This window comes from Kwoniella shivajii, chromosome 1 (genome assembly GCF_035658355.1).
Source record: "Kwoniella shivajii chromosome 1, complete sequence".
In the NCBI taxonomy this organism is placed as follows: Eukaryota; Fungi; Basidiomycota; class Tremellomycetes; order Tremellales; family Cryptococcaceae; genus Kwoniella; species Kwoniella shivajii.
The window spans coordinates 3,676,966-3,691,602 of NC_085908.1; the positions used below are offsets into that span (position 1 = coordinate 3,676,966).

The 14,637-nt window shown below is 44.5% G+C and overlaps 5 protein-coding genes across 5 annotated transcripts; 3 read left to right on the forward strand and 2 right to left on the reverse strand.

The window, feature by feature from the left end:
• Positions 1-890: 890 nt before the first annotated feature.
• On the forward strand, positions 891-3,360 carry IL334_001362 (uncharacterized protein; the record flags this gene model as incomplete). The annotated part of the gene is made up of 7 exons (XM_062933119.1): positions 891-1,296; positions 1,403-1,781; positions 1,870-2,274; positions 2,333-2,573; positions 2,668-2,709; positions 2,782-3,069; positions 3,139-3,360. 7 exons carry the CDS (start codon positions 891-893, stop codon positions 3,358-3,360), a joined length of 1,983 nt encoding a protein of 660 aa, XP_062789170.1.
• Positions 3,361-4,613: 1,253 nt separating this feature from the next.
• IL334_001363 (uncharacterized protein) lies at positions 4,614-6,016 on the forward strand (the record flags this gene model as incomplete). Its single annotated transcript, XM_062933120.1, has 4 exons — positions 4,614-4,688; positions 4,768-4,986; positions 5,060-5,187; positions 5,251-6,016. The coding sequence occupies 4 exons, from the start codon at positions 4,614-4,616 to the stop codon at positions 6,014-6,016; spliced, it is 1,188 nt and encodes a 395-aa protein (XP_062789171.1).
• Positions 6,017-6,302: 286 nt separating this feature from the next.
• IL334_001364 (uncharacterized protein) lies at positions 6,303-8,602 on the forward strand (the record flags this gene model as incomplete). Its single annotated transcript, XM_062933121.1, has 10 exons — positions 6,303-6,440; positions 6,506-6,582; positions 6,633-6,749; positions 6,800-6,923; positions 6,996-7,291; positions 7,364-7,487; positions 7,554-8,028; positions 8,093-8,133; positions 8,190-8,315; positions 8,384-8,602. The coding sequence occupies 10 exons, from the start codon at positions 6,303-6,305 to the stop codon at positions 8,600-8,602; spliced, it is 1,737 nt and encodes a 578-aa protein (XP_062789172.1).
• Positions 8,603-8,732: 130 nt separating this feature from the next.
• IL334_001365 (uncharacterized protein) lies at positions 8,733-10,319 on the reverse strand (the record flags this gene model as incomplete). Its single annotated transcript, XM_062933122.1, has 5 exons — positions 8,733-9,287; positions 9,389-9,656; positions 9,815-10,023; positions 10,119-10,179; positions 10,282-10,319. 5 exons carry the CDS (start codon positions 10,317-10,319, stop codon positions 8,733-8,735), a joined length of 1,131 nt encoding a protein of 376 aa, XP_062789173.1.
• Positions 10,320-10,954: 635 nt separating this feature from the next.
• IL334_001366 (ribosomal protein L13) lies at positions 10,955-12,219 on the reverse strand (the record flags this gene model as incomplete). The annotated part of the gene is made up of 4 exons (XM_062933123.1): positions 10,955-11,032; positions 11,186-11,523; positions 11,740-11,839; positions 12,136-12,219. The coding sequence occupies 4 exons, from the start codon at positions 12,217-12,219 to the stop codon at positions 10,955-10,957; spliced, it is 600 nt and encodes a 199-aa protein (XP_062789174.1).
• Between the last annotated feature and the right edge of the window lie 2,418 nt (positions 12,220-14,637).

The window sequence follows — 14,637 nt, forward strand, 5'->3', positions numbered from 1 at the left end:
TTTCTCCATACACAAAAGGCCCTCTCCAGTTGACCGGTCACTAAGACTAACGTTAATGCCAATGTCAATGACGCGTAAAGGCAAACAACTCTTATTCTTCTGTCGAATTGAACAGAAAACGGTTATTCACTTACGAATTGACGAACGTGTCTGAATATCATTGACGATCAATTTCTGCATCAACTGACAATATCTAAAGACAATCGATTTACTTGATTATCAATTCGACGCGTTTCATCTTGCACTTCAGGCTATCCGCCCTCTGGTGACTGTTCCGGCACTATCCATTGAACCAACGTTTCTTTATGTGTCTACTGATGTTTACGACGCTGGTATATGAAGATGGTAATTGACATCAATGAATGATTTATTGTTCTGATGTAGATTAACTCTAACATCATCATATCCATACTCAATCCACTTCATTTTGGAATCGGCGTTCACACGTTGCTACTCAGACCCGCTGTCCGGATCAATCGACAACTCCCGATTTGATACTTGAACAGAATCACCGAGTACAGATCCTCCAATCTCGTCTCGAGCTAATCAATCCGTGAAGTCAGATTGTCCGACGAGACTTATCTCAAGGTTACCTCAGCAGGTTCACTCTTGTATATATTGTGTATATGGCGGATTCAGCGCAGACGGTACAACTCAGGCAGAGCTCATCGATCAACTGCCGAGAAAATCACCAACTTGGCTCTTTCATCAGCTCAGCCCAAATGCTCATGGTATAAAGTCGGCAACACACGGCATTATTCCTGACCAAGTCTGATTTATCCATCGACATTGATCGTTATAGTGACGTGGTACAAAACTGAGAACCCATAAAAACCCATCTGAGAAAGGATTCCTCTATCGGGGAAATTCCCGGAGAAGTGGTTCTCAGCATGACGTGGTCTGAAGCTCCTCGAAGAAGGCTCAGCGGGACATATCACCATGGGGTTGGCGCATATCCCACTGTTGGAGTCCAAGCTTCCTTACCTCTCACTCCACCTCAAACTCCGGAATCAACAGCCTGCCTATCCCCTACACAATCCCAACAGTCCATCATGAGCAGGTTCAACGACTTAGATCACATTGTGTCTACACCAAATGTATCGATCCCAGATCTGGACCTCAACTCCCTTCCTCAGGAGATCCAGCTTGACTTACGCGCAGGAAAACAAGAACCTCTTGAAAACCATACTCAGCATATCTGGAGAAAAGGAATGACTGACTCCGCGAAAGATGCAAGGGAAGCTTGGTTGTGTTCGGGCCGGGGTAGGAAGGGGTTGCGGATTGTCATCGTCACGGGTAAGCATTCTAATTCGAGACCAGTATTGGCGTGCTCGGGAGTACTGTGCAATGAAATCCAGACAATGTGGAATTTTGCTAAAATGACAGACCCTTTTGAACACAGAGAACTTCTTACCCAAAGTGGATGGTGTGACGCGAACACTCTCGAGATTACTTGAGCATCTCCAATCTCAAGGACACGAGTGCATATTACTTGGACCTTCGTCCACACTATCGACATACGCTTCACATCCTTTAGTCGGAACTCTCGGTATTCCTTTAGTGGTCTATCCAGACCTGAAGCTTAATTTCCTTCGACCAAAATTTCTCAGCGTGATAAGGGATTGGGAGCCTGATGTCGTACATTTTGTTGATCCTATTTGGTTAGGAGCACAAACAATCTTAGCCATGGAATTAGGCTGGGCAGGTGAGAAATGGTTATCACAAGAAGGTCTACAATTAGGTAAAGGTCTCGGTGGCGCCGTCATTGCTTCTTATCATACGTAAGTACATAGCAACATGGCACTTCAGTGGATATCCTCCAGTCCGCCGCGACTTACTATATCAGTATCGCTGACCTCTTTATCATAGAAACCTAGCGACCTACGCTACACTCTTCGGTCTGTCCTTCTTGACTCCGATCATATGGATGTTTCAGTCGTGCTTGTATTCGAAGCTGCTTTTGACACTATGCCCATCGCCATCAACCAAATCAATGCTGGAGTCCCAGTCCTTCTCGGGAGTCAGATTATGGCCTAGGGGTGTTGATCTGACTCAATTTGGGCCGCATAAGAGGGATATTCAACTCAGGGCTTTATGGGGCATCAAGAGTTTCGCTGAAGAGGAGTTCACTTCTAAAAGGAAACCTATCATCACCATGAACACAGACGGGATTTTAACTCCTCCTGCGACACCTTGGACGGGACCCATCGATAGCCAAATGTCTGATTTAGGTAGCCTAGACGACGGGGCGGTGATACTTTACGTCGGAAGGATGTAAGGTCTCTTCACATCAATCCTATGTGCGGTCGCTGATGAGAAGTGATTTCGGTAGATCCTGGGAAAAGAATCTACACTTACTCCTATCAGCCTATGCTGAATTAACTTCTCTCTTACCTAATGGAGCCGTCTTACCTAAATTGGTGTTCGTTGGAGATGGACCAGCAAGAAAAGAACTTGAGTCACGTTGTGAAAACGAACAATGGGATGCAGCGTTTATGGGTCACAGACAAGGTGAAGAATTGGCAAAATGTTATGCTAGCGCGGATATCTTTGCCTTTCCAAGTTTCACAGAGGTAAGTATCCATGTCCATTGACGATGATACCGCCACATGTCATGTGCGGATAGATTGAACGGTCCACACTGACACTTGACGATGTATCATTTAGACTTTCGGTCAAGTAGTCTTAGAAGCTTTAGCCTCAGGTCTTGTAAGTACTTGTCACCTCTTTTACCTTTCTTTTGTTCCCACTTAGGTAATAACTCGTCGATTTTATCTGTAGCCTGTGGTGGGGCTGGACGCAGAAGGAACCCGAGATTTGGTTTCGGATGGCTCAACTGGTTCACTGCTGTCTCTCCCTGTATCTAAAGGAACAGGAACTGGCTCGAAGACATTGGGACTATCATGGGCTCAAGTATGTAAGCCAGATTCAGCAGAATTCAACTCGATCGCCAAGGGATATGCAAGTCTTCTATCTCAACTTGTAATGGATCCTAGAAAGCGCAAAGAGATGGGTAAGAGAGGATGTACAGAGGGGATTGTAGGGTATACTTGGTGGGATGCAATGGAGGTGAGCTCAAAGTTATGGATTAAGCTACGTTCCCTTGTCAAACGAGATCTAATGCTGAATCCTTAACAGGCATGTGTTGATGGTTATAGAGAAGCAATCCAATCATCTCGCTCTAAACGTTCGGTTCAAATTGTACCTCATTCTCCTTCTGATGCAGGAGACAAACCCGTTTTGATTCCTATTCCGAAGAAAAGGGGGCTATCCCTTGTGAATCAAGTAGTCAGCAGGAGACTAGCGTATAAAGGATTGGATGGACATTCGATTGAAGATGAGAGCATGAAAGGATTATAGTATGGAGGAGAACATCAAGGATGGTCGAGTATGAGTAAGTATTCAGAATCGTCAGTTACCTTGAGATATCTACTCATGCTCCTGCTAGGGAACACGGTGAAATCTATCATCGCTTTATGTCTCATGTATGCGTTATACAGACATCATAGTGCTCAATTATACAAAGACACGAAGATCGATAATTACCTGTAGTCTAGTATTGCTCGAGTTACCTGCGTCTTACTGTTTGTACTGTCGTCTTTGTCCGTCTGTCCCACATTTTCTACTTTTGTACTTTCCTTTACAATTTTGATCTCCGCCTGTATCTCTTTGTAACAGTACACAACGTATATGAGAGTCTATAGGTGTAATGCTATATATCTGCAATGATCTCTACGATACTGGCTCAGCAAGGAAATGAAGGAGAAGGAGTATTTCAAACCACAGCTGAAATAGCGGTGCCTTTCCATGGCGTGGTCTGGGACTTATGCTACTTGTGGCGTGGATCACCATACGAAGAAGTTCCGTATATACAAGAACTCAAGCATCTTCACGGAATTGATGGAGGAAAATCACTATTCGGCTGATGAAGAGAATGCCGTTGTCTTTTAATATAATATGATCGACCTGAATGAACTAACACAATTGCTGCACATCATTTACTTTTATAAGGTGAAGCCGAGACCCGATCTACTGACGATCAACCAAAATCGAGGAAGGCTCCTATCAGGATACCTTTCCTGGTTGTTTTCACCATTCGCTTCATTAGACAACGCGAGTACGAGATTCCTTAGATCCCCTAACGAGCTGAGTATAATAGTCGTTGCCTCGTCACCACATGGTGAGAAAACCAGCTCGGCTTCTTACGTTAATGTTCTCGAAAGCCGGACAGACACAGGCACGACCGTGTCGCTTGTTTTTTCTCCTTGCGGTGATTTCACCAACATTCCATCCGACGAAGGCGTTGTGCTTACATACCTTTATTTACTAACCTGACCAGAAAGGCGTCGTTCGCGATGCACTGGAACGAGACAAAATCAACGCCGCTTAACTAAATGGCGATCAACAAAACTTCATCTTTAGCATGATTTTCATCGTTCATCTTCCCTAACAAGACACTGACGGACTCTGCATTGAATGGAGATTGCCTCAACACATCTCCAAACACATTCATTTATATCACTCCGCCCGAATCATTGGTAACACCCCTTGTCTCTCAGACCTTCTTGTCACCTCGTCATAGAATCCAGTTATTCGGTCATGGTATTATCAGTATGGATGAGATAGCGAAGAGCAATAACCCATATCCCGTAGCTCCAACAGGGTATCTGCTGGGCTCATATCTAGCTGTAAGTATCACCCCTAAAGATCTAGCTTCAACCAATCTACGTCAAAAGCAAACATGGGCTGAAGGGATTGATCTCATAGCTGGCTTTGTATGGTGTACACGTATCTCAAGTTTTCCGCTATTTCTCACGTCATCGCGATTCTTGGAAAATCAGATTACTGGTCTCATGGATTTTTTTGCTCAGTACTCTTCAAATCCTCATCATCTTAGCTTCAAGTCATCAATATTTCGTTGGAGGGATAGATGATCCCTCGATATGGGGCACTTTTTGGTGGCCACTAAGTTTTCAAGATGGTCTGGTGAGCTCAATTATCCTCTGATATTCCCAATTGCAGGATACCACTAATCTAACCACGTTCGAAATTTTTAAAGATCCCACTCATGGCATTCACCGCACAGCTTTATTTCGGAAGAAGAGCGTGGTTGCTTATCGGGAGAAGACCATGGATGCTATGGGTAGTTTCTATCTTAGCTTCAATCACCTTGGCCGCTGGAATAGCGTGAGTTTCATAGTTCCAAAAGCTCTTCTTAGGTGCCAACTGAATGAACGTTCTGCCCAATAGTTTGGCTATCACAGCTCGAATATGGGCGGATGATCCTTATGTTAGCAAAGACGAATTCAAATCAAGACCCATCGGTATCCCTTCACAAGTAGTCGCGATCACTTGGATGGGATTATCCGCATTCACAGATGGATGTATCACTTTACTATTGGTATGGAGATTTCGTCAAGCGCGTAATAGTGTTTTCCACTCCACTCGAAGTCTCGTTAAACGCATGATCGCTCTTACACTCGAAACTGTTCTTCTTACTCATATCGTCGGCGGAGTCATGTGTATCATCTTCCTTGCGTCTCCGGCGGCTCATAGAACCAAGAACGACCTGTTTTGGGTTCTATTGGAATGCGTTACAGAACTATACGCTTTATCAGTTGTCTTTACTATCAATTCGAGAAATCCTACTGGTCCACAAACGCCAAGTACATTCGAACTGTCAACTGGACCGAAAGATGAGAGAGATCAACTTCCGCCAAACTTGGGTCAAACTGCTTTGGATATACATGTCGAAGGATATCAAGGATCTACACCATTCGGAGTCAGGCCAGTCGCTGTACACCTGCAGGATCCCGTTAGCTCAAGGAACACAGATACAGCCTCATCTAGAACAGATGGATCCTCGAGAACTGGAACTCTGTCTCCTTTCACTCCAATGGATGAATTACAGTATTGGTCAACATTTTCACCTCAAGGAGTATCCATTCTTACTAGATCTAATGAGGATATAGATGAGCAAGAGGAAATCAGTCTAGAAAAGAAAGAGGATGTATAGATGGGGACCTACATATAGTATATTACGCTCTTTGATTCACGTTGTACCCATAAGCATAGAATAGATATCGCATACGAGTAATTGTATCAAATACTTGTCAGATGCATTTCCAAGCACAATCGCCTTTCGCGTTGTTTCATGATAACAAACCCCTTTTCATCTCTGTCTCCTTGACCGATAAGCCGAATTCCCGTTCCTCTATCCCATTATATCGACATCGCTGCTATCATCGTCATCATCATGACTCTCTGGGATACTGTACTGACCCACGCAGTAGTCGATCCCGATGTCGAACAATACAAACGAGTTGGAACAGGAAGCCAGTAAACCCATCTCCGTGCTGATCGTCGGCTGTGGCCCCGCCGGATTGATCAATGCTCGTACTCTTCTTCAAGATGGATTCAAGGTGACCATCGTAGCCAAGGTGAGACTGTTCGCGCGCTTCCAGCTACCGTTGATATATGTCTGATCTTCACGTCTTTCAGGAAGATGGAGTTGGTGGATGTTGGCGACATACCTACCCAGATTTTGACAACTAATTCACCATGGGGGTCGTTCACCTTTTCGTACGTAGTGATCCGTTCCATTCCTCGACTCGATATTGACAGTCATTCAGTGGGCTGGATATGCCCAAGCCATCGAATCTCGATGGATCGGTCGTGCCAGCTAGAACATACCGTCGATATCTTGAGGATTTTTATCATTACTTTATAAAGGACGAAGCGGAGGTTCTGTAAGTGGTTCCATTTGCCAAGCTAGTGTAATCTTATGGAGAATGATTAGTTTCAATGTAAATGTATTGTCTTTGTCGCCTCAAGACGACAATGAGAGGGGCTGGACGGTACAGCTTCGGGCAGGGGCACAAGAAGAGACAAAATACTTTGATAGAGTCATTTTAGCAACTGGGGTAAGTCAATCTGCGCCTTGATATACTATGACCCCTGCAGCAGAGTCTATGTATGCTAAGCGTTCTGCTTAGTATCTTGGACAACCATATGTGCCTGATATATTCAAGTCCAGCCCAATCCCTACGTTCCACACTTCGGCTTTGTCTTATCCTTCCGAGATAGACAAGATCCTTGCCTCTGTTCCATCCTCATCTGACAAACCAGATCAACATGGCGGTAAAGATCACATCTTGGTAGTTGGAGGAGGCAAAAGTGGGATGGATACCGCCGCACTGCTTAGTAATCGAGGGAAGAAAGTCATATGGTCTTCAAGAGGACCATTAAAATGGTTCTCACCAGTGTCTCCGCCTGGAATGATGGGAGCAAAGTGAGTAGACGTTCCAGGGGTTCTATCGATAACTTGTCACGAAACACGCTGATGCGGAATCCAAACTGTTAGCCGAATGGATATCATGTTTGGACCAAGCAGGGTTATCGATAGCTGGACCATGTGGTTCTACCATTGTACATCGCTGGGCGCTGGGTGGGTAAGAGGATTTTGGACATTGATGACAGGAGCTTGGGTACGTAGACATATCTCGTCTCAGCAGGTATGGTATATTGATTTTGACTGGGTACGTATCGCTCAGTCGAGGTTATATACTGGCGTTCTTTCACCTCCTACTTCCGACCCATACCTCTCTCTTTGCCATTTTGCAGGAGGTATCGCAACCACGCCAACTAATTTTCTCCCACTTCTGAGAGACGGTCAATTAAGCTCTCTTCGTGATGCATCTCCGACATCCATCGATGAGGACGGAGTGGCATTCAAGGTCGCCAACGGGCATGAAACGGCCAAAGTTCAATGTGGAGCTACAGTGCTCGCCACAGGCTATCGAGGTGGGACATACGACTTCATCAATGAGACATTGAGGCATCAATTAGGATTGGAACGGGTGCCACCACCGCCTGGTTCTAGAGCAAGAGTGCTTGCTCTCCGCAAGAGTTGGAAGACAGTACAAAGTGAAGATGTAGGAAGTATCCAACTACCACTGGTACTTCGAGGTATACTACCACTTGGACGATTCAAGCAGAAGGATCTAGCTATCACAGGGGCTACAAAACGTGAGTCATTTTACTTTAACTATATGCTGTATTCAAAGCAGGTCTCACCTCTTTTATTGTCTAGCTCTCTTCATCCCTGCCATCACGTATGAAGTTGAATCCCACGTGAGTCCACCTATCTCACGAAACAAATGAGTATTCTGATTTAGTCTTGGCCACAGTGGATATCATCCTTGTTCCGAGATGACCCTTTCCTCAATCTGCCTCAAGATGCGAACGCATGTTTGAAAGAGATAAACGCAGATAATGATTTCACCCGGGCTCGATACCCAGGTCTAGATCCTTACGTACGCTCCCTACGTCCTCTTCTCGAAGGGCAAGTCTTAGATTGACTAACAAAGATTCGAATTGACAGGCATCTACACCATCTGGAACGTATTTCTCAGGATTTAACGACCTCTCTTACACTCGAGTACTGCTTAGCGATATGTCACTTAATCCTTGGAGACAGAAAGATCCAGCAAAGAAATGGTGGAAAATCTGGAGTATGGGCTGGTTAGATGTTAGAGTGAATCCTGCACAGTATGCGACTTTGGGCGAAGAGAGAAAACTGCTTAGGAGAAAGACACGATGAAGAGGGGCTCGTGTGATTAACGCAGAATCGAGAGACATGACCTTTGTATATACAGATCTTCATGTCGGAAGACCGTGGCATGTTAAACGTCATGATGCGATTATGAACAAGTTTGATCATTTTCTCCTTTTCACATCCTCGAATTGATACCTAAACCGACTCCGGATTTCTTGATATTATTACCAAATGGAGGTCTGCCTCGTCTCAACCATTCTTCTGCACCTTCTGCTAATCCTTCGGGCCACTCATCATCTACTTCATGACCTTCTCCGTCACCCTTATCATTAATGACTTCACCGTCTTCCTTGAGAACGACATCTTTGAAACTCCAATTTCTTTCCAAACCATTGGGGAGGTAATCAGCTTTACCATTCCAGATGATATCCCATTCTCCGACACCGCAAGGTTGGATGCCGGATCTGAGTGGCGGCGAAGGCGGTCTTGATAGAGGTGCAAAAGCAGGTGGCGTAGCTATACCACTTAAACTGCCAAAAGCAGGTGAAGCAGGTGCCAATGCGGTCAAGAACGGTGTATTTAACGAGGAGGAAGGTCTCGAGTCGTAAGGTTGCCGATGTGATGGTAATGTTGATTCGAAACTTTCAGTTGGTCCGATAGGTAATTTACGTTTATACAATGATGTAGAAGCACATCCGGCTGTCACACTGAGTTCTTTATTCCCTGTAAGCTGTTAGAACATGGCGCATTAGCGGACTAGTGGCAAGATGGAACTGAAACCCGTATATAAAATGAGGTGACACCGATAGACTGAGATTGAAGTGTACTCACAGCCCTACCTAAAGCAATAAGACTAGCGGCATGAGCAAAGATCACCACGCTCTTCACCTCCGGCCATGTAGATTCCACTTTACCAGTCCAAGCTTCGATGAATATCTCAGCTCGCTCATGTAAATCTTTCAAAGATTCTCCTCGACGCGAAGGGAAGACTGTTGAACAATATGAAGGGTCAATGGAATTAGGAGGGAAAAAGGGGATGAGGGAATTAGGTTTAGAAGGTCGAGGATGCAAGCCAGTTGACGGTATCACGGGAGAATACCTATTTGTTCGAAGAGAGACCAATGTCAGCACTATTGAGAATATTCTTTAGGGAATCGAATGTTAACATTGGGAACAATCCCAATTGCGCGACATTTCAGTTGAGCGGGGTATCTGAATATGGCACTTAATAAGATGGAAGAGAAGACAGAAACTCACCATTCCATCACACCATGCTCTAGTTTCACACCATCTTTACCTTCCTCGCCAGCTATCCCCAGAGCTTTGGCGGTAGGCAAAGCAGTTTCTATACATCTATAAAACGGACTTGAAAATACTAATTCTGGCGTAGGATACGGAGCTGTTTTACTTGGATCTGAGAGGAAAGAAGAGAGGATTTGGGATTGTTCGTGACCATAAACTGCGAGCTATGTTGGGATTTGAACAGGTGAGTCAAGTGATCAACATAGTAAAGGGATAAGTCTCTCTCCCAAAAATGCAGGAGAGTTAATATCCTACGTACAGGTGGATCCCGGTTCATCCCAGTGGGTGAAGTCTTAATATTTGGATCTACCCAATTTGATCTGAGAAGATATGAAACATCAGCTTGACAGCTACAGGAGATCATGCAGACGGTGTAATATCTGAGCTAGAAACACTCGAACAGATTGGAGTTAAACACTCACCTGAATCCATGTCGGCAGATATATATGTATTCGAGCATCGGTTTCCGGAGTGAGGAGGAAGTGAGGCCTTCAACTCGAGTTTTATACGATAACGTGAAGTTGTGAGATTGTAGCAGCCTGCTTTAATCGGCTCGTCAGGGTGTTACAGAGAAGAATATATCGATGTATATGCAAAGTGCACGAGAAGAGGAAGCAAGCAGGAGGAGGGATTGCTTGTTGAATAATCTATTCAAAAACGTCATCTCCAGCTCGAAGAACGCCTTTAAATGAAGCGGTTCTCCGCTTTTCAGGGCAATGGAGGGGAAAAACCAGTAAAAATAATTTATAGGCAAACCCGAACAAGATGATCTGAGAAACCTCCAGACAGACACTACAGTGTGAATGGGATTGTGAAGAGTCACGAATTGACTCTCCAGCGCATAGATCTCTCAAGGATCACCACAGACTCGGAAAAATTGCGGCAGTATATACGGGCGAGTTCAACATTTCTGTCATCGGTTTCCTCGTCAAACTAGTGGACGGTCACAGATCATAACATAGCTTAAGTCATAAACGGTGCACGAATTGTCGAAGACATCAAAAAGATGTGTGTGGTCATGCGTGCATAAGAAACACCCCTATATCCCTCTCAGAACCCTCATCCAAATACCAAGTCTATCTAACATAAATACACTTAGTAACCGAATTGAGTGAGAGTCTCGTTTTTAGCGACGGAAGCGTCAGCCTTGGCTCTAAGTTTAAGAGTGGCTTGCTACAGAGTGATAAAATTGATATCAGTGGATGTCCAAATTGTCGCCTTGAATGCGAATGAAGTGCAGGGGCGTAAGACGAGAAAGGAGGTTAGACAGGAGTAGACGAAAAACCACTCCCTCCTCCACCTTTTACGCGAAAACTATTTACTCACCTTTCGCTCGAAGTAAGCTTGTCCCTTAACCTTTCTCTTCTCCTCGAGTCTGTCAACGACATCCTTGTATTGCCATCCGACCTCGGCTGAAAGTCTCTTGAGAGTACAGAATTTTCGTCCGGGCTTGAGTCTGAGTACTCGGAGAGCAGCGGGGACAACCATCTTCTTTACTTTGTCTTGAGCTGGGGGAACACCCTCGTACAATTCAAGTCGTTTGAGGGCGGCGGCACCTCGGGATGATTTGTGGGGGACCATACCTCGTACAGCTTTGAAAAGGATTCGAGAAGGTGCTCGGAAATGGAAAGGACCAGATTTCTTGGGGTTGACGATATGTCTTTCTGTAAAGGTGATCCACAGTCAGCACTTTATAAAGACCAAGTGTCTTGAAGTAGGAGCATCAAGGATAATATGCTTTAACAGATGAAGTGAATTCAACATGGTAATGAGGTCTCCTGACCCTTTCGTCCGATTCCTCTGATAACTCTCCATCCCACACAACTGACTTTACTACTTCTTCCCGAGGCGATCCCCCAGGAGACGAAAAATCTACTCACTGTGCAAGTAGTTGTGGTACTTCAACTTGTTTCTGAAGAATGAACCGGAAATGTTGATCTCCTCACATCGTACAACGGTGACCTTTTGGCCAGAGAGGATCTATTTTGACGAATATAGAAGTCGATTGGTGTGAAATTACATTGATGATTGGTAATGGTAGAGTAGACAAAGAATTCCACTAGTCAGCATACATCCCATAATAGGTTAAGATCCTTCATTCCATTCCAAATCCTTTTTCCGCTCTAAAGAACGACGCTCTTCCGTTTCTTCATGATCGTCACGTCGTGCACAATCTCCTCCTGATGTCCCGATACACAGTCGTCCTTCACATCTTTTTCCTCTCATAAAATCTCACTCCCTATTCCTCTGTGTAATAAACCAGAATCTACACTAACCTGTTTGGAGATGATGGAAGCAAGACGACCTAAAAGGTGTCCTTTGCCGTCAATGACGATAGGTTGGGCGGAGAAGGTGGACATCTAATGGGTATGGTTTTTGATGTATGAATGAAAAGACGTTTTGACGATGAGGTAATATAGCAAATTTTGACGATTGATGATTTCGACGAGATTTAAAGTAACAAAGAGCGATAATGAAAACGATTAGCACCTTATGTCAATTATCTGAAGAACGAAGCTTTCAGCTCACCTTTGATATACACGCCCTTTTTGATATAACTTGAGGTCTGAAAAAGGATCTCTTTGCACAATAGATGTTGATTTGTTCGTTGAATACAGCAAGACCTGACAGTGAGAGTGAGAGTGGGAGAGGGAGAGGGAGAGGGAGAGTGAGAGTAGGTAACGGTGAAGCGGATTCGCTACGGTGAGAGACAAGGAAATCACCACCATACACATAAAACTGAATGTGGCACTTTTTGGCAACCCCTTCATTTTACATAGTGGAAAATCATAATAAAAGCGGAGAATTCAATCACCACTCAAACTGTTAAATGCATATGTGGCACCCTCTCCGGTGAAGCTGTCTTCGGCGTTAGCAATAGGTTTATTTATCGCCGATATATACGCTTTGTGAAGCTTCGTTAATTTAATTCTTCCACGCTACTAATAATGCATCTCTGTTCCATGCAAAGCTTCACCTCTGTATACAAAAATACATTTCATGTGCGTGACAACTATAGCAATATTCCATGACCACTTTGATGCACGAAGTTACACCGATTTTCCTTATCATTATCGATGTAAAACTACACTGTTAGGCCATGTAAAACATATCGTGCCCTATCCTGCAGACTCATTCAACTAATTTCACTCCCCCTTCTGACTACCTTGCTTTCCATCAGGAATTTTTGAGGATACTGGTGGAAAACACGTAACGTGCCCGAGACTTACGTCGTTGCGATGCCTTATAGGTTAAGCGGGTCTGGTAGGTAACCAGGGACCTCTACATGCTTAGGATGAAGAGATTTGGTATGAGGGGATAGTTTCTCGTGAAACACAAACTTGGCTGTCAAAAGAGAATAGAGCGTTAGTACGGACATCGTCAGTCTGTCAAAAGTGATTGTGAGTATTGCTGTAAATATGATCGCGGTAAGTGGCTTCACTTTGATGAGAAGATGAGAGGGGTAGTGGGTTGGTTGACGGAAACAATCGTGATGAGTGCCAATGGGCTCCAAATGTATATTGACAGGACCGGAATGATGCGTTCACAACGATCCTCTATGGAGACGAAGAAGGGTTCTCGATATGGAACGATATGTTTCTGACGAATATATGCCCATGACGTGCCCATGACGAGACTTCATACACTTGTTTTGCAAATTCGCATTCTCAGCAAGAAGCTGATGAAGGGACTGCAAGGACCATGCGCTCTGTATCAACCAGTACAGGTCGAGTTTTTCATCGTACAACATTGGTACGTTGATCTCAGGTGCTATGCAGACCATTATGAACGTCTCACAGACCAAGTTGATTGTTCGGTTCGGCAAAATGCCTCTTCCGTATGCCGTACCAACTGTAAATCATTGACCCTGAGATTTATCCTCCCTTCCTTTTTTAAAGCATTATTGGGAGATAGAGACGCGTCGCTCTTTGATCACTCGCCGTGTCGATCTGTACAGAAGAAGTGACATAGACTATATAGCATTGCGAACACATTACAGAGCCTGTATGGGCAATGTACACAGCATGGTGTCTGTCTCTGTGATCAGAACCAGAGAAGTCAGGTCACAAAAGATAGAGTTGATGAATTCCCGATGATCCGATCCGGCCGATTAGGGAAGTGGGAAGGGGGAAACGTATAACATATGGACTACGCGGTCGAGGTCGCGCGGATTGGTGGCGTCAACGTTGAGGAAACGGTTCACGATCTCTTGGCGCTATATGATAGCGAGACTGATGGTTGATTGATGGGATGGTCAACGCTCACAACAGAACATGATATTCCATTGCATGAAAGACGGTCTTGTGTCCCGAGATGACATTATGGCAGACCCCACAACCAGATGATGCGCAGACATCTAGGTACGACGAGGATGGGAATACGAACAGGGAACGGTAAAAAGAGAGTTAGACTATTTCGATACCTAATTTAAAGTTGGGTGCGGCACTTCCCTTATTCGGGGTTCTTTTTCCTCTTTTGAACGCGCTAACTTATCTTTTTCAACTTTACTAACAAAACATCGCAGTCTTTCTCTCTCTTCCCTCTTTGTTTCACCTTACATAAATCTACATCAATGAGCGACGGCAACAACAACAACAACATGCGCTCTCAGCCTTTCTGATCCATTAATTCACTATCCTCAACCATAACACAGACAAATAGTAGATCAACAACACAAGAAAATCAGTTGAGACGGATAGTCTGATAAAAAGAGGATCTTGGTCAGGCATCGCGACGTTTAGCGCAAAGACCAATCATTCGTGGTGATCAAGGAGGAC